Raw genomic sequence first — 19,783 nt, 5'->3', positions numbered from 1 at the left:
TCCACATACATATATCGATTATGGTTGGTTAAAAGGGGTGGCTATTCGATTTGGTAGATGTACTTGCTTAAATAGGAGGGTATATATGCTAAAGTATGACCGTTCTCCTCCCGAAGGACATGATTTATAGCCAGCAGCTTTTTCTCAGCTAACAAAATATTAGAATTGAGCGCCAAATTTAAATTCTGACTTAAAGTCCAAAAATTAATAGATTTTAAACTAAGTTAAATTATTTTTACTTCTAATATTGTTTTTTTTTTTTAACTTTTTATGCATATATATTTATACATATATGTTATTTTAATACTTATATTTATATCAATTATCTAAAATTTATATTCAAAAATGAGGTTTCCATATTTTCTGTTCATGTATTAGCAAACATTGAAGGATACTAAGATTCCTTGTAATTATTAGCCCGGAAAATGACGCTGTTCGCAATAATGCGGCATAATCAGATGCGCGTGCATCCAGCGGTAATGCGAAGCTGCAAAGCAGGGTCACCGGATCGGGGATATATAGGATTACCGTTGCGAAGGACGAGCGTCTTAATTAGCTCTGTAAAATGTGTGAAAAAACAGCAGAAAACAGCTTTAGCTTAGTTATTAAACGCCGCGAAGTCAACGAACGCCATTCGAGGAAGTTAAAAGTTAACCTTGTGTTGACACGGCCCGTTAGCTTTTCCTAACACACACATGCACATATTTATATACTTATGGTTGTTGTAGTGGGGCGGTGTTGCCGGAAAAAGATGCCTCTTGATTGTGGTGGAAGTCGGGGGAGTCGTCGAATCGCCCGTCTGGTTTATTCACTTCATACAAGAAAACTGAACTTAACTTAACTTAGCATAAGAAAAGACGATCGCCGACGGCCGACCGCTGCACTTGGACCCGAGAGAGCGAGAGTGCAAGATTGTTCAGAGAGGGGCGAGGGCGGATGCACTCTTCAGCGCGGATGCGCTCTTCAGCGCGGTTGCACTCTTCAGCGCGGATGCGCTCTTTAGAGTGGATGCGCTCTTCAGCGCGGATGCGCTCTTCACGCGCTCTTCTTCGGCGGCACATTAGCCCCTCATCTGAACATCCCGCCCCCTTGCAATCACTCGGGTTGCAACAGCTCCCTCGTCGCTACGGTTGGTGACAGGCTCCGGACACGACCCATCCAAAAACGGTGCTCTGGGCCACTGGCAGCCCGTCCTGGATCTTCAGGAAGCCCGGCTGCATGATCCGCGGGTACATGTCCGCGCCCAGGGCAACGGAGATCGTCGCTGGCAGATAGAACCGCTCATCCGCCAATGTCACGCCTCGGAAGTGGGCACGCACCGCCTCGCTCAGCTCTCGAGACGGCGTATGAACGCGCATGTGAGGCTCGATTTTGAAAGCGACCTCCAGCCGTACGCTATCATCCATTTTTGAACCCACGGTGGCCGAACATACTCCTTCGTCCCCCACGCTGGTAGTGGGCAGACGGAAACTCGCCGCTAGCGATGCGTCGATGCAGCTTGAGGGCGTACACGGGTCGATAAGGGCAATGGCGATGCGCACTATCGCGGTCGGCAACACATTGACGCTGTTCCGTTGCAGCAGCGACGATAGGGTGGGCGCAGCGGCCGCGTCCTTCGGGGGCTCTTGACGAGAAGCGGAAAATTGCCTAGGCGCGGATGACGCGGGCGGACGAGCGGTGGACGGCACCCGATGAGTGGCGGACGAAGGCCGTGGAGCATCTGAAGCCTGCCGGCCAGTGGCGGAAGAATGCCGAGGAGCTGCCGACGAGCGCCGGGAAGTCGATGGCCATGGATCGGCTTGTGAGTGCCGGAAAGTGGCGGACGAAGGCGGCGAAGCAACCGAAATGCGCCTGGAGTTGGCAGACGAAGGCCGCGAAGCAACCGAACCACGCCAGGAGTTGGCGGACGACGGCCGAGCGCTAGCTGAGACACTCCGTGTACTGTCTCCCGCGCTCCGTGACTTGTGCTCCTCTTGACGCGGCTGACGCCGAGACCGTGGCTTCTCCACGAGGTGCAGCAGCGAGTGGTGATCCTGACCACATGTTCTACAGCAGTCCCCACGCCGACACGATCCGTCGGAGTGCTCGTGAGCCAGGCAGCTGGAGCAATACCGGTTCACGAGAACCGCCCGGAGCCGCTTCTCGGCACTGAGACGTAGAAAGCGCCGACACTTCTTCAGAGGATGGATCCCACTGCAGACTCGGCATCGGTAGGACTGTGTACCTCGAGTACATCTGCTCTCCAGTGACTGGGCGCTGCGTGGACGTGGCGACATCGTGCTGAATATGACTGGCGGAACTATGATGGAGAAACAAAACAGCGTTATCAGAATTGGTGTGAAGTTCGACTTGGAATAACGGCCAGAGGTACGAGACAGCAACAATGCGCCGCACAGCTCTAACCGAGGGAGCGACACCGTTTTAACTGGGGCCACTCGAGTCTTTGCCGTCAGCAGGTTCACTATGACCGCAGACCCAACCTCGACACGGACGTAAATTGCTGCGCCGTACGCCTTCTCTGAAGCGTCGCAGAACCCGTGATGCTCGACCCTTAGGTGTGGTCGGAACGCGACCCATCGAGGAACACGAATCTGATCGAGCACCGAGTAATTCTCCAGGAAGTCAACCCATCGCTGACAGAAATCTTGAGGGAGGTAGTAGGTAGCGGAACTGCTCGTGGGAGAGACCTCGGTCCTGTGGCCTAAGTCGATGTATTCCTGTATTACAGAGTCATAGCGGGCCTTAAGGGGCGGGTCCCTCTTCAGGCGCTGCTCATTACGTAGGAACTGAGCAAGAGCAAAGGACCGTGAAGCTGACAGCTCGGAACCCTTCTGCTCGGGGTCGCGTAAGGGGAGCGTCACAACGTACTTGCCACACTCGTCTCTTCTCGTCGTCTGGACAAAATTGTGCTCGCAAACTGAATCCGATTCCGAATTAATCTGAGTGGAACCCTTCTGCTCGGGGTCGCGTAAGGGGAGCGTCACAACGTACTTGCCACACTCGTCTCTTCTCGTCGTCTGGACAAAATTGTGCTCGCAAACTGAATCCGATTCCGAATTAATCTGAGTGGGCACATCCTCCACCTCCCAAAATTTGGTGAGGAGCGGATCCAGCGAGTCACCGAGGCTACGGGCAACTCGTGTGGAAAAAACGGACACGCTGCGAGGGTTGGCTGGAGATAATGGGCCTGTCAGCACCCATCCAAAAATGGTTTCCTGACCGAGAAGCGACCCGCAGATGTTAGCCCTGGTATTACCGAGGAGAATGGACGGAAGAATGTCAGCTCCTATTAACACATCGACTTGGGAGCTTTCAAAGAAGTTGGGGTCTGCCAGGGGAATGTCGGGCAGCCCCTTGAGGCGATCTCGCGCAATCGGATATGATGGCAGATTTCCTGCCAACTGCGGAAGAACGTAAGCCGCAGTCTCTAATTGTAGCCCGGGTCTCGACGGCGACCGAATGGAGAAATGGCACAATTTAGTAGACTGCGCGGCAATGGTCTGATTAAGACCGGACACTTGGGCTTGAATAGTCTTGAAGGGAAGCTTGACAAGGTTGAACAGTCGTTCAGTTATGAACGTCGCTTCGGACCCTGAGTCTATCAGTGCTCGTGCCTGGAAACTGCACCCCAGATGGCACACGTTGATAAGGGCAGTGCCCAATAGGACGGCTCCAGACCCGGAGGCGAAACACACCTGCACATCCGACTGATCCTCTGAGCCGTTTGTGCTTCTGGAAGGTTGTGCGGGTCGAGCCCTTGCTGGAGTAGGCGGACTTGGAGCCGTAGTGAACGGATTGCCGCGGTGCAGGAGGGTGTGATGTCGGCTGTGGCATGTGAAGCAGGTATGGGCGCTCGTGCAGTCTCGCTGCTGGTGCCCTCGAGCAAAACAGTTCAAGCATAACTGCTTCCTCTTAATGTAGTCGGAGCGCCCGTCCACGTTCATTTCTAGGAAACGCGGACATAAGCGGATAGGGTGGTTTTCCCTCGAACAGAGGTCGCATCCCTTTTGGCCCGGAGCCACTCGAGTCTCGTACGAATGGAGCCTCCGTGCAGGGGCAGCAGGGAGTCCCGACCTTGGCGGAGATTGCCCGGAGCCACTAGGCCTAACGTCGTCGATGGCCTCCAGAGTGCGATGGCGCTCTGTCAGGAAGTTATCTAACTCCTTCCATGTTGGAATTTCGGCCTTATTATGTACGGATTGCTCCCACATAGAAAGTGTGACCTTGGGGAGCTTCGAGGAAATCATAAAGACCAGGAGACAATCCCACGCCTCAACATTGATGGCGGACATTTCTAGGGCTGTCAGACAACTCTGAATGGTGGCTTGCAGTTCCCTTAGCGCGACCCCGGACTCTTGAGAAATAGCCTGGAGGTTGAAAAGGATCTTCAACTGGCTATTGACTAACAGCCGCCGATTCTCAAAACGGTCTGTGAGGCTTTGCCACGCTGCGACAAACCCCTCATGGGTAAGCGGAGCCTTAGCAACAATGGCGTGAGCGTCACCACTTGTTTTGGACAGCAAGTGAAACAACTTCTCTACCGGGGTGAGCCGCGAGTTTTGGATATAAATGGCCGCAAACAAGTCTCTAAAGGTGGGCCACCGAAGGTAATCACCCGCAAAGACCTCGGTATCCACTGGAGGTAACCGACAGCCTGTAGACGCGGGCGTGTGGACATTGACGGAAGCCTGCGTGGATTGGGAGGCAATTTTCTCCCGAAGCTGGGCAATACACCTCGAATATACGGAGTAACAGTAGCTGTACTTCGATTCCAGCACTGCTGAGGTGGCCGAATTGTCGTCGGACACGGCGAGCAAATCGGAGCAGCTCTCATAGCACTTCTCCACCTTCTCCCAAAGTGCCCGAATTTGGTCTCGATGGACTTCGCACATGTATTGGGAGCTTGCTTCTGGGCCTCCCGGGGTATTGATGTTGGCCTCAAACTGGCTAATTCGATCTGTCGTAGCGATGAACTTTTTCAGCGCCACGTCGACCGCACTTTGAGCCATTTTTACAACGGAGCGAGTCTGCCTCTGTGAAGGATCGGGGATTGTATTGACGTTTTCGTCACTCTTTGCCCTTTGAATGGCCCTGGTCGCCTTAGGCTTTAAAAGAGGCGTCCGCGGAGATGCGGATTGAGATCTGTTCAAACTGATGGATGGGATCGGACGCGGATTTTTGTCGTCTCCCGTGGGCATTCTCAAAAGTCAATTAGCTGGTCAGCGCTTGGCGACTGACTTGCGCAATAGGGGTCCCGTTCGAAGCGGTGGCTGGTCACACTAAAGTGATGAGAACGGTGAAATCGCGGATGGATTGCGATCACAGGGAACTAGTAGGCACTAGCGGCGCCGATGTCGAAAGGAAGATCGTGTGCGGCACAAATCGAATGTGAAAACAAAACTTCAGGAGCCCAACAACCCAGAAGTAGACGAGGTTTGGTGAGATTGTAGGCGGATGTTGCCTGATGCGGAGTGGAAGCTGCGCTAAGGGCACGGAGAATGGACACGTACCGTTCGGAATTCACCCCGAAGAAAAAAAAAACAGCACCAAAAAAAAACACAACACGGCTACTGAGCCGGCGAGGTTGCGAACTTAGGCGAAACAATCACGGATTTGTAGTGAAATGCCGGTTTTTTTTTTAATACAGATTTTATTTCAGTTAAATTTATAATTATTTATTCCCTGAAATTGGACGCAGAAAATATATGGAATGCATGCAAGTATGTATATAAGTAGGTATATGTATGTTCGTGAGGCCTAGGTTGGCACAGTGGACTGCGGACTGTATAAATAGAGGAACTGAAAGCTGTGTGGTGTAAAAAAAAAACACTGATTGGGAAAAAAAATATTACGCCAGCGGCGGACTGTTAAATGACTTTAGGAATTTTTTTGAAATAAATCACACCGGCTGGCCAATATTAATTATGCTTTATTTTCGTCACCACACAATTTCACAAAGTATGTATGTATATATGCAAGTATATGTATGCACGTAAGGCCTAGGTTGGCACAGTGGACTGTGGACTGTATAAATGGAAGAACAGAAAGCAGTGTGGTGTAAAAAAAAGACACTGATTGGAAAAAAAAAATATTACGCCACCGGTGGACCGTTAAATGAATTTAGGAATTTTTGGAAATAAATCACACCGGCTGGCCAATATTAATTATGCCTTATTTTTGTCACCACTGTTTCACTGTTCACTTGGTCAATTTTACGCGGCTTAATTGCACCAAAAAGAAAAAGGTATGGTTGTATGTGTGTATATTATATGTATGCACATATGCCTCGACCGTTGGCAAGCGAATAGCGGAATAGCAAATAACGGGGAGGCCGAAAACGGCGAGGAATATGGCGGCACACAAAACGGAGTCGGATGGAAAATTTGGCAGAATATGAAAACGGATAAAAGTAGAAAATCTCAAACTGCCGTTGTGTCGGAAAACTCGGACTTGGAGTTGACACGGAAAGGAAATAAATCTTGCAGCCGTGTGAACGAAATTTTATGTTCGGACCACTGCTGAAGACCGGCAGAGAGACGGAGACGGAAAAAATTTCGTACTTATCTTTTGGCGGAACACTGCCGAGAACTGCTGGTAGAAGAAGATATCCAGAATCCAAAGTATCCAGAATATCCAGGAAATCCGGCTCGAAGGACCAAATGTTGTAGTGGGGCGGTGTTGCCGGAAAAAGATGCCTCTTGATTGTGGTGGAAGTCGGGGGAGTCGTCGAATCGCCCGTCTGGTTTATTCACTTCATACAAGAAAACTGAACTTAACTTAACTTAGCATAAGAAAAGACGATCGCCGACGGCCGACCGCTGCACTTGGACCCGAGAGAGCGAGAGTGCAAGATTGTTCAGAGAGGGGCGAGGGCGGATGCACTCTTCAGCGCGGATGCGCTCTTCAGCGCGGTTGCACTCTTCAGCGCGGATGCGCTCTTTAGAGTGGATGCGCTCTTCAGCGCGGATGCGCTCTTCACGCGCTCTTCTTCGGCGGCACATTAGCCCCTCATCTGAACAATGGTATATATGGGTCTTTACAAGATGGCCGCAAGGATGCGAACTTCCCTTTGCGTCCCTGAACTTGGCACACAGCTTTAAGTGAAGTAAACGACTCAATTTGATTTCCTCGCCTCGTTTATCCCTGATAATTTTAATGTGAGCTTAATGCACGCCCACATACGAAAACATCCAGGTATTCAGGTAATTGTTTTTACCGTATCAAAGGAGGAAAATTACTTCAGTCAATCTTTACACAGAAAGAAATTACAATTGTTATTCGAGAAAGTTCATAAATTAAGCATTTTTATACTGTATGAAGGTGATTATAATATTTAAAGAACATAATAAAAATAAAAAACACTTCTTAATGAACAAAAAATATATTTCAAATGATTTTTCACATTATTTTGATTAAGCTTTAGATATTTTCATTATTTCAGAAATATTTCAAAAAGATTTAACAATTTTTCATATACTTTTTAACCATGTGCCTGCTGGAGCGTATCAATTAGTCAGGTGTTCGTCCTTCTGCCTGCGCAAATTTGCCAAACGTGTGTCCTCGTTCCAGTTGGGGATAGTAATAAAAAGGTGAGAACGAGTTGTGGGTGGTGGTCATGTTGGTAGCATTATCTGCGGATCGGGTGCCGAGGTCCTTGAGCGGCATCATCGGTTGCACCATCGAAGTGCCCCTGAAGAGCTGCCTGGGGGGGTCTAATCTATTAAAAGCGCGTTAATTCTGCGAGTGTGCCATCTATTTGCGGTCTCCAAATAAGAGGAAGTGCCACGGGGAGCTTTTCTTTTTCCCACAGAAAGTGTGTATTTGTGTGAATTTGTGAGCCGTTAACATTGGTAACTGTTGCTTTGGTAAACATCAGCTTTAATGGCTTTTGTGGTAGGCAACAAATAAACAGAATTGAAAACAAATTTCGGGAAGATTATGGTTGACATCGATGGTGTGTGTCTGTCTTTTATTATGACTATATACTTAACCTTTTGAAGAGGCGCTTGCCTGATATTAAAAAGGCAAAAAAATTGTAACAAAAATCCTCAGAAACTACAATAAAAATGTGAATTTTTAACTATAAAATATCCAGTTATTATTTCTACCTTTAAATTAATAATTAATATATTATATAATATATAATAATTAATAATAATGCCCTATTTAGCTCTTCTATTTCCGTGCACTTATTAATCCCATTTTTAATGACTCATTTTGAGGTCCATAAACAGGAACTAACTACTGTTTACTGCCATCTGAATGGGTACTAATTAACTAAGTAAAGCACGGAGATGCCAACCAAGATAGACTCTCTTTTGTGCTCTCTTCCTGGCCAAACACACACACAAACACGCACACATCTGTACAGTCAGAAGACCAATCAACAGTTTGCCGTGGTGCGAGGAAAAGCTCATGGAAAAGCTCGGGAAAAAAGAGATGCTGCGACGTCGACAGAGGCGGAAAGCAGCAGCCACAAGTTGCCTTTTCGACATTTGCAACAGTTGCTGTTGAGTGGCTTCGAAAGTCGGACGTGGCGAAAGGTATAGCGGATAGATCCGGAACCCAATCCAGGCGAAACTCTTATCAGTGGATTTATCTCCCTGAGTGTGTGTGTGTGTGAGCGATGGCGAGTGGGAAAAATTGAGGAAAATTGAAAACGCTTGTAACGGGAAACTAGTTCAAGTGCAAAAGCGTGAAAGTTGCCAGCAACAATGTTGCAAGTGAAAAGTGCAAATTCAAATTTCAAAGAGCGAAATCCGAAGACATAAATTATAAAAGTAATCAAATTATAAACTCGCATACATATAGTTGATTTAATTTTTGGCACATGTTTATTAAAACGAAATCTCAGTGAATCAACACACATGTGTTCCTTTCTTCCCAAAACAACCAAAATGAAAAAAAAAAAAACGTGTTTAAGCGACTACCATAAATTCTAAGCCAAAATAAAACTGAAAGAAAGATGAAAAATCTCGGCTAATTTTATTCAAATTGAAAAATACGATTATAATCTGACCCTGCACGACCGAAAGAAACCAAAAAAACAAAACCGTGCAAATCCCAAGGAAATTACCATATGTAATCCACACACAATCGTAGCCTGTGTATCTGTGTAAATGTAACTGGAACACTGAGAAAAAAAGAGTATTCAAAGTGCAGAGTTTCATTTTATAAAATTATTAAAAGACCTCGCTGCTCAGATGATTTCTTTAAAACTTTCTTGAACGAAAACTTAAAGTCAAAAATAAAATATTGGTTATAAAGAAATTTTAAAACTGGCTTAGCTACTTTTAGACTTAAACAATATAAATTCTTTGTAAATGAAATAAAGTTAAAAATTTCTTATATAATTTCTTGAAATAACCTTGAGAACCTTTCGAATTTTTGCTCTCTGTGACGAACATATTCTCGATTCAACTTCATTTTTGACACGCGCCTGAAACGAAAATTTCGTTACGTTTACGCATTTCTTTTTGGGGTTTTCTCATTCCCTGACTGTTGTTTTTTATCCTTACTTTTTTTTCTGGTCTTTCCTGCAAATAAAGATCTGTTGAATTGATTTGATAACAACATAGAACAACCAGCAACAGGCAACCAGTAACCAGCAACAAACATTGGCAATTGACAACGCGGTAGAAAGAAAATCAACCCGCTCCTCCAGTGGAAAAAAGGTGAGTACATATGTATGATTTTTCGGATGATTCCCTTGATTTGCATTTCAAAGGTTTTATGTGTGATTATCGTGTCTGGCCCCCTCAACTCCTCACCTCTCCGCACCAACCCAAAATGTCAAGCGGCTCACGCTGCGTATGATTGATTGGGCCGCAGTGAGCGTGTTCCATAATTATGTTAACGTGTGTGGCGAACGGATTTTCGTTTGCATTTTCCTATTAAAGCGATTTGATTCGACGAATTTCAGTATTTTGTGGATGAAAAAAGGAATTTGTTGGTTAAATGTGGTGTACCGATATCGAAAGGTATTGAAGCGAACACAAATTGATGTGTAAATATAGAAATATATCGGGAATATTCTACACAAAACAAAAGCTTTTTGGTTGAATGGATGTGAAAATACATGTGATAACAGCCATGAAAATGATGAATAAATAAAGTGGAGCTACTTTGTTGTTTTATGAAGCAATGTAATTGAAAAGTTTAAAGTAATTTTTAGACTCTTTAAGGTTGTACTAACTGTGATTTTAAAAGCAAAGATCATTATATTAGTTCTCGAAGGTGGAAATATCATTGCGAATTTTATCATCTGAAATCGGAACTCAAAAATTACTTGAAAAAACTGTACAACTTTCTAAAACAAATTGTGTAAAACTTAATTTCACTTTTCTTATTTCGCTTCATTAAGATTAATAAAGCTAAAAGAGTGCCAAAGCGGAATTTAAGATCTGTCCAAACTTGATTAATATTAAAACTCATTCCGGTTGTTATTCTGCCTTAACCAGCATAGTCCTAAATTTTGTGTTATCCTTCTAACCAAACTTCCAAACTTCTTCTTTGCACTTCGTGAAGCGTGAATTACCATCCGTCTTAGAGAGATTTGGCCCTAAAGTTGGAAGCGTTTGTAGTCCTCTAAACTTTTAAACACAAGAAACTACAACTTCCGTCGAGATTGAGCTGAAGGTTGGATGTTAATCTAAAAAGTTTAATTAGCTGATGGAGCAGCTTGTTAACTTGGCATTGCCGAGCAGCCAATTAGACAATTTTCCAATTATATTTGTATGCAATTTACTTATTTTTTTAATCGCATTTTGGTTGCAATTAAACAGAATTTCCTTCGGCAGACGACTTGCTTAATTGGTTTTAATAACTTAAGCCACTTAGAGGCAATTATGTGGTCCACCGCCGAGCAGTAAACATAAACCAACGCACATTTTCCTTTTTACATCTTTTTTTTTCTCTCCCCATTTTCATTTGAATTTCCTGCATATTCAACGTCCGGACTGTTTGGCCTGGGGCATCTGCCGCAGCTGCTCCAACGCATTTTAGCACCTTGACACCTTTCCCCGCCTGGACGTGTTTGCATTCCAGCGTTGCATACTTCGCGGGGCCAGGCGTTCAAACGATTTACCACTTTCTCACGCCTCATAATTAATGAATAAAATCATTTAAAAGGGGATTCAGTTACTAATTATTCGGTTAAGGCGGTTAACTAAGTTAGCTAGTCAATGTTTTAGTGCTTAATTAAAGATATTAAGGTATTACATTAGTCTTTTATGCTTTTTTTAAAGCCTTTTCTGCAAATAACATCACAATTTAGTTTATCAATGGACTTAAAACAATATTTATGACAAGCTAAAACAATACCATTACTATAAATTGTTTTTCTTTGCAGATTGGTTTTTGCTTTTGTTAGTTATTCCTAAACAAACATGCTAAGCTTTTAACCATGTACAAATAGCTTACTAAAAGTTGCATTTCATTTAAATGGAAACAATGCCGTTTGTTTGCATTTATCATAAGAAAAAATAAAAAAAAATTGTGTCAGACGCTTTTGTTTTATGCTTTGGAAGTTCATAAATTTATGTTTTTTCTTGTTATTAAATAAATTTCAACCGAAAGAGAGAAATAAAACATTTTAAGTTGTTTTAAAAAGGTGATTTAGGGAATATAAATTAAGTTAAAAACAATAAAAAGTTAATTAATTTATCTTTATAGCCAAGAAATGGTATACAAAAATTCAGTGATGCAGTAAATTAGCATTAAAATATATAAATTAGAAGAAACTACTTGGGATGACCCGCATTTCAGCCAAAAAACCCATAAAAAGTTTTTACTATCTAAAACCCTCGACCGGAATTTTGTTGCTTTTTACTTTGATTTTTCCCTAGTTTTTTTTTTATATATACATATATTTTTCCCCCACTTTTTGTAGTTGCACTTGTGCTGAAGAGTTCGTGAAAAAAAAGGCGGGGGGATGAGCTCGCCGCGTAGGTTGGAAAATTCAACGGTCGAAGGATAGAGGGCAGATTTTAGTTGCGTTGGCATTGACATTTATGCTCACGGGATGGGAATTTGGTTTGGCTATAAAGGAAGAGGGAAAAAAACTGAAATTTTATGGGACATTATTATTTTTACTCAGCTGTTGTTTTGCATTGGAATAAATTTTGCGGAAAAGGATGCATGCGAAAGAGTTTTATCCGGCAAATGTTAATTTTCATAAACATGAGTGGGCGCCTTAAAAAGTCGCGTAAAAGTCAACAAAATGAACTGCTTACAAATGTGCAACCCGCACTGTGAATGGGCTGTTACTTATTTAGTTTTTACTTCTTTTACTAGGTAATAATTTTGATCTCGTACAAATATGGTAAGCCATTGAATTTTAAGTTATTGTGGGTTGGAAAGAGATTTCAACATGGAAAAATCAACAGCAGGGCTATTATTTATACTACCTATTGATCAGGTACAAACTAAGACAAAGTTCCTGAAATCTATTTAACATTGATTTGTCACTTGTTTATTTATTATATAGAATTGATTTTTATATTTGTCAGATAATTAATTTAAAATAATTCCAAAAAATCTAGGCTTGAATCTTTGGTTTCCTGACTAAAGACTTTCATGACCTATATCTCCATTTTCCCAGCTGAGTAATAGTTTTCATTTCAGCTGACATCCTTCAGATCTCTTCAAGATTTCTTCTTCCACAATTTGCTGGCAAAGGTTTAGGGTTTTATAGCATATGGCTAGGCCTTTCTTAGTACACTTTCCATTCTTAAGATCCCTTCCGCATTTCATAAACCTTTGAATATAGTAACTTTTTTGTTCCAATCGCTGACGTTGTTTCTGCATTCGTTGCATATAAGGTCGAAGTTCAGATTGCTTTCTTCTCACACAATGGCACAAAGAACAGGCTTTCCTAAAGGGCGTAGATATCTTATTTTTTACCTCCTTAACTTTCTGGATTTTGGGTTTCTTGGCTTCTTTGGGTTTCTTGGCTTCTTTGGTTTTCTTGTCTTCTTTCGGCTGACTATCACTTTTTACATGAACCTTTTCCAGCTCTTTGGCATTAAATAATTCTGGATAAGCTTTGAGAAAACGTATCTTAGAGCCATATTTCTTCATAAATTCTTGTATAACCTCCGCAATTACTAAAGGTCTCGGTTCCATAGTCATACTCATTTCCTCTTCAGAGATAGTTTTTGAAGTGTAAACATTTTCGAGTTCTTTCTTTTTTGAGAAAACTGGTGAGTTTTCTCCATTGGTCTGCCATGCAGATTGTAAAAAATTATAACTTTCCAAAGTTTCATTCCCTGAATCATAGTTTTGCTTTTTTTTTAATACTTTTTTCTTGCCTGTTGTTGGCTTTACGTAAGCGAAATTTTCTTTCACACGAATGGCCCAGCCATGATGATCGCCACTGAGAATCAAGCTTTTGCGGATTTCGTGGATTTTTGTATCCAAATTAATGGCATCACCTCTGTAAAGTGAAATATTCGAACGGAGAGAGCTGTCTCTTAATATTTTGAGTAAACAGTTGTCGATTAAGCTTAAGGGTTTCTTTTTGACCCTGTCAATGTATTCATTTGATTTTCTTATAGAGACTGTCCTTCCCCTAGAATGGTAACTTAGTGACCCAAACGACGTGGACTTTCTTAGTATTGGCTTCCAGCTGCTGCCTGACTTAACTGAAAGTCCAGTAAACGATGGTTTATCTTTTAGCTTTGTGGTTGATTTTTGATTCTTAAGCTTTTGGACTTTATCATTCTTCTCCGAGACCACCGTCTTGGTTTCCTCACCAATCTGTTCTTGCAATTCCTGATCATCAATGCCATTTATACTAACATTATCTTCGATAATTTCTTTAGATTTTTCTCTTCGTTTGGTTTTAAAAGATATAGACCTAACAGAACGTCTTGAGCTTGTTATACTTTGCAGGCTAGGATGGTCCATGAGAAATTGATCTGTTGTGAAATTGGCATGGGAGGGCTTATATGAAACTGCTAAGTTCGATGACGTTTCTTTTGCATTTGATTTTTTGTTATCTAAAATGGTAATTTTTTTTCTTGAAGGAAAGTCTTCGGTTGTTGAACTGGAATCCTTGATTTGCCTTTTTGATTTAGTAAGAAGCTTTCTCTTAGATTTTTTCTTCTTTGTAAGTAAGTTTTTCTTTTTCTCTATTACTTCCTCTTGATTCGGAAGCACCACTAAAGGGCGCCTTTTGGTAAGTTTTTGTAGATGTTGCAGCTTCTGCGACATTTCCTCTCTCAAATAGGGATCTAAGGACTTCTTTAGCAACTGATCTACTTGCCGTTCTTCGCGTTTCCAGGACACCCATTGTTCTGGTGTGGAAAACTTACCCATATCGAAGTATTTCTGTACCTTAGAACGTACCTTAGGGTTAGTTTTCTTTATCGAATCAGTACTTTTTGCACTGCGAAAACAGGAGACCAACTCCTGGTAGATGTGGTCATCCCAACTTTGTCCAGGAGGTAATTGGCACGGGCATAATGGTAACTTTAAGGCCCTTGGAAGTACATAAGTTGGACACTCTTTGGGAGCCACTATCCTAGCGTTCTGTTCGATGCGCCTGTGAATGCTTGACAGTCGTCCCTGACAGCCGCTAGCATAGTAGTTCCATGAGGCCCGGAATACCGAGTCCTTGTTTGGTGGCCAGTCCAAGGTCTTCAAAAGTGGCGATAGGTTGCCAATCTTCTCTCGCAGACAATTTTGATTCAGTACACGGCTGCCTTTCAAAATGTTCATTGCTAAGTTAATATTCTAAATTTGAGTACTTGCAATTTTGTATTTGTGGTTTGGTAGGATTTTATGTAAGATTTATGTAAGATTTTTATATAACTGATAATATTTTTTGGCATCTTGGCTTGACAATAAGTTCGGTTCGATGGGATGACTGTTTTATTGGGTTTTCTTTACAGCTGGGACTAATACTAAGTTTATTTTTACAACTTACAGTCTTTTAAAAGCAACCTAGATTTGAGATTTATAAAAGTTTATCTGCATTCCCAAACCTTTATAAGTAAAACAAATGACACTTAAAATCAAACAATTATTTACTTTTATTAGCAGAAACCACCTTGTCCCATACAAACACGTAGTAAAAACCCAAACTGAATGGGCATGGAATCAAACATCATGTTCTCAGGCATCTTTCGGGCCCTAAACCAACTCAGTTCGCTTCAGACTTGGTCGAGGGCCTACACCTAAGCCACCGCGGCAATCTTTGATTTTGATTTCTTTCCTGGAAAGTAGCAAGCGATCTTCGACAAGGCGGCCACATAGGCTCAACATATTCTGACATTGCTCCAATTGGTGGCGCATCTTCTCCAGACTCGACTTGCAACGAGTTTTATGTCCCAGTAACTTACAACTTGAACTGTTCTTAAGTTCTGATAGCTTAAAACTCTGTTTCGAATTAGAAATTTTCTCTGTAAACGACTCTTTCTGCCTTTCAACCATCCTTAAATAGTACCTCTTAAGTTCCTCGCGATCCTGACGCTTCTTCATCTCGACCATGAATGGCTCATCGGGTTGGCTGCTCGGTCGACAGAAATCACAAATCACACATTTATTCCGAATGACTTCCGTTTGACAGGCCGCCGTTTTTCCTCTACGCTTTTTCCTGGGATACACATCAAAGTTAAAGGAATGGTATTTAAAGCATTTCACACTACAAGCTTTCAGTTTGCGGATTTTCCTCTTCAATCTCTTAGTCGCTGCTGGAGGTTGGGCACTGTTCGATTCACTATTAAGATTATCTTTCCTTGCATTGCTCTTCATGGCCTCAAAAGTTTGTTTCCAAAGTTTTTTGGCTATTCCACTTCTGACAACAACAGGTTTTAGATCATGCAAGGATAGAAAATCAAATTTGTGCTTCTCTATATCGATGGGAGCAAATGTATATTGCTCGATCGGTCCAGGTATGGCATAGCTAAGATTACTCTTTGGCAGCATGAATAAAGAGGATAAGCTCTGCAAAAGTTGAGCTTCATTCGATGGAAAACTGAAAGTATCCAACTCTTCCTCTAAAGGTACATCATCTTCGTCTTCTATATGCGACAAGGGTGGAGTTTCCTTTAGTGTTAAATTGGCTATATCATTCTCCATAGGTTTAACATCTTCGACTAATATATTCTGCAATGGTAAACTGGTAGGCTTGTCCAACTCTTCCTTGGCAGGTTTAGCTTCTTCTACTGGTATATTCTGCACTGGCTGAGTTTGATTTAATGGTAAACTGGCACGCTTTACCACCTCTTCCTTTGTAGGTATAATTTCTTCTATTGATGAATTAGAAATGTCACTTGTATAGATTTGATTGGATGAAAAATATTTCACTGGCGGGTACTTAAGTACATCTGAACTTGTTTTTCTTCTCCTACTACTATCTCGACTAGCGTAAGATAGAAAGGTGCCACGCTTGAAGCCTGTTCTAAAGTGTGATTGCTGGGCATTATTAAAATGAGTTTTCGATTTCTTGGTAAAATATGATTGGGATTTTATAGATTTCATAGATTTTAAGTTTCTTAACTTCTTGCCCTTCAGCTTTTCCAAGAACATATCCGCCGAATCCAAGTCCTTCATTGATTTGTGACGATGTTTTTTTGGAGGTTGCGAACTTTTCATAGATTTCTTTTTACTTTTTACCGGATTTTTTGCTTCTGTTTTTGAGAAAATCTTTGGACTTAAACTATGTTTTTTAGACTTCTTCTTTCGTTTTTCTTTCTCTAGCTCTTCAGGAGACTTATTTAATGGAGGGCTTATTGACTTTTTAGAATGCCCAAAATTACTTCTCGTTTTGATTGGACTTTTATCTGGAATTTTTGTAGATGCTAATCGCGCTTGATTTGGGAAATCTGCAATATATTCGGGAGTATATCGTTTTTCCCACGACTTTCTTGGCGGAATATCTAACTCAGTCCTCTTAAGTCTGACCGAATCAACATTTTTTTTAGGAAAATTTCGACAAACTCTCTGATAGAGCCCTATTAACTTGGGCAGTTCGGGATCTTCGATAAGTTTCAAGTAATTCTTGCACTTATTACTTGCTCCCTGGTTTTTCACCACGTTGTTTTCCCGCGGATGATGTGAACACCAAGACAGAAGAGGATGGGCATACTGACCAAGGTTGGGGGAAATCTTTCGAAGACCTTCAGCGGTTGCTGAGGCAATGCCGCGCCTGAGACTAAACATAATATTGATAGGACACCACGTGTTGCTAGCAGTTAGTTAGATACTTTAAATTACGCATGAAATTTTTCTCAACTTCAAATTTGGATTATCGACTTTGAGTAATGACTTTAGGCAGTTGATTCCTAGCCCTCCTCGTAGGGGTTACGACCTAGATAGATGATTTGAACCCTTTCTTTTTGGGGTTTCTGCTTCCGATATATCACTTGGTAGCACTTGCATTTGGGAAAATTCTGATCCCTCTGAGGCTTAAATAAAGTAGGTTTCATCTGTTGTTGGGGTGATGTCGGCATCGTTGGGTTAATCTGAGCCATTCTTTGCAAATGGAGTCTTAACGTATTGTCCATGACTGTCGCGATATTTGTTTGCTTTTTCTTATAAAAATTTAAAAAAATGTAAAATATAGATTGATTTGGTTCCCTGTCTGGACAAATAATGAAAAGTTAACTGAGAACGTTCCTTGGGAAAACTTTCTAGTAAGTTAATTTCATTGTCAAGCTTTTCCCTCTCTATATATATGAGCTGCATTTTAGCAAAATTAAAATATTCACTTTCCTTTCGTTTTTGTTCCGCTAAAAAGTTTATAATGCAGGCAGATGCTGGCGACGCAGCCTTCCGTTTTGTTTTCCCATTTCCCATTTTCCATTTTCCATTTTCCATTTCCCAAGAGCGTTTCCCATGTGCAACGCCCACACTAGCAATGAGAATAAGAATAATTGTTGTCTGTCCCTGCCTTGAATCGCATTTCTATGCACATTGTGCCCACGACAAAGCCTCAAAATGCCTCAGGGAAGCCGCAATTCTAGCCGCGTTCCTTTGGCCAACTGGGGAAAATGCCAAGGTGCGAGGAAATGAATATTTTCATACTTAACAAATTGGTTGGAAGCAAATTTAATTTGCAGTAAATGTAAACTGGGATTAAAGGTGAAAAGGTGAAGTTTGTGGAAAAAGCTGTTAAAAAGGTTTATTAAGAAATTTTGTTTTATATTTTTTAATATTTTAGTTAATATTGTTTAAAAATATGTTTCTTTAAATACAAATAAAATATTTTTAAATTATTTTCATCCCATAAGCCTTAACCCATTGAAAATTCCAGAGGTTATTGCCCCACTAATTATTTTTAGCTCTTCACATTTTGTAATTATCCGATTGTTTGACTTAAAATGGCCATAAACTTACAGCTATTCCACATGTGAAAATTTGTTTTATGGTTGAATATAAAAGATACAAATACCCTTGCCAAGTTCAAGTTCCGACACAGTTATGGTCTGGGTCATATGGGATGTAAAGAGAAAATTCCCCAAGCAACAAGGCACTGAAAGAAATGAGGAGAAACTTGAAGTAAAAAATACCTTAAATGTTATAGAATAAAACTTTGTCTTTGATTAAGAAAATGCATTATAAGAATCCCCAATTTGGCTAAGGAAAGAGTCTTAAATCTCCTCAAAAACTTAAAAATAAGTAAATGATTTTTTTTAGATTTTTTCAAAGTGCCCAACTCAGTGCATATGGCTCTCTCTCTGACATCATAGTTAATAGCTTTTAGAATAAGTTGTTATTTGTGTGTTAATTTTGTTTTTGTTTTTGGCAAAACAAACGAAGCTGCAAGTTGATGTTTATTTACTGCCCGTACTCAGTGTTTGTGTGTTTTTGTGCATAAAACATAAATTTCAAATCTATCTCATTGGATGCTAAAATAACACAGCTGTCGATCCTCTACCACTACTAATACCTAAATTTAAATCCGAAAAAAAGAGAGAGAGGCAGATAAAAGTGATTTGTTTAAGTCAATGGCAATGGGGCCATAAACAAAAAGCTGCAGAAATTATAAAATTAACACACTTTCGTGCCCTGATGGACTGTCGAAGTCGCTGGGCTGGCGAGTGTAAACAATCGAGGATGGTTTATTAGCAATTAATTTAAATATTAGCATGGCCAGGCGAAAGGTAAATGTCGGCAGTGCCAGCGCGTGGCAAATAAACATAAAGCTAAATATAACAAATTAAAAGCGATACTTGGCTTAATCATTTCAAAGGGGTTTTAATAATAATAAAAGAAGGCTACAAAGGAGCAGAACTCAAGGTCTAAATGTCATTGTAACAATTTGAGAGATGAAAAGCTTTTGTGGAGTACTCATTCCCCTTCATTATCAACAATTGTTGAACAAACATAAATTAAAATCAAAATAAATAACAAAAGTTAGTCCTAAAAACATTTATTGCACTCTGTGAATGCCATCAATTAATTGTGAAATTATTTCCATACCCTGCTGCCTGCCGTTTTCCAATTATCTAGATATGGTGGGAAACCTTATGGCATTTCAATTAAACATGAATTTCCTGCGGTTAACCTAATTCCCCCTTGAAAACTGCTGGCAACGAGCGGGAACGAGCATTTCAACATTTTAATGCATTCAAGTGATGCCGATCCTGATTTCTACGCTGCCAATTCCATTTCCCGTTTCCCGTTTTCCATTTACCATTTACCATTTACCATTACAAAGTGAAAGCTGACTCAAAGCATAATTGCAAACAATTAGCATGCTCCAGGACTCTCAGGATGGCTTGGCATCGGAATCGATGCTGAGTATGATAATAATGATGATGTTCTATTATAATAT

At 41.5% G+C, this 19,783-nt stretch overlaps 3 protein-coding genes across 3 annotated transcripts in view; 1 reads left to right on the top strand and 2 right to left on the bottom strand.

Moving 5' to 3' along the window:
- Positions 1-8,358: 8,358 nt before the first annotated feature.
- The window catches only part of LOC108112822 (potassium voltage-gated channel subfamily H member 8), a 57,319-nt gene continuing 45,894 nt past the window's right edge, over positions 8,359-19,783 (top strand). The window contains exons 1-2 of the mRNA XM_017223125.1: positions 8,359-8,543; positions 9,549-9,674. The gene's annotated coding sequence lies outside the window, so the exon portion shown is untranslated. The remainder of the gene's footprint in view (positions 8,544-9,548; positions 9,675-19,783) is intronic.
- Positions 12,301-15,125, bottom strand: LOC108112092. The gene is made up of 2 exons (XM_017221842.2): positions 15,069-15,125; positions 12,301-14,736 (listed from the first exon to the last, which is right to left on the bottom strand). Exons 1-2 carry the CDS (start codon positions 15,123-15,125, stop codon positions 12,616-12,618), a joined length of 2,178 nt encoding a protein of 725 aa, XP_017077331.2. The 3' UTR covers positions 12,301-12,615.
- Positions 14,968-17,561, bottom strand: LOC108112824. The gene has a single exon (XM_017223127.1). It carries the CDS (start codon positions 17,164-17,166, stop codon positions 15,136-15,138), a length of 2,031 nt encoding a protein of 676 aa, XP_017078616.1. The 5' UTR covers positions 17,167-17,561; the 3' UTR covers positions 14,968-15,135.

Source organism: Drosophila eugracilis, unplaced genomic scaffold (genome assembly GCF_018153835.1).
Source record: "Drosophila eugracilis isolate 14026-0451.02 unplaced genomic scaffold, ASM1815383v1 contig_90, whole genome shotgun sequence".
NCBI classification, from domain to species: Eukaryota; Metazoa; Arthropoda; class Insecta; order Diptera; family Drosophilidae; genus Drosophila; species Drosophila eugracilis.
The sequence above is the reverse complement of the archived record's forward strand: the minus strand, read 5'-3'. Positions and strand labels throughout refer to the sequence as shown.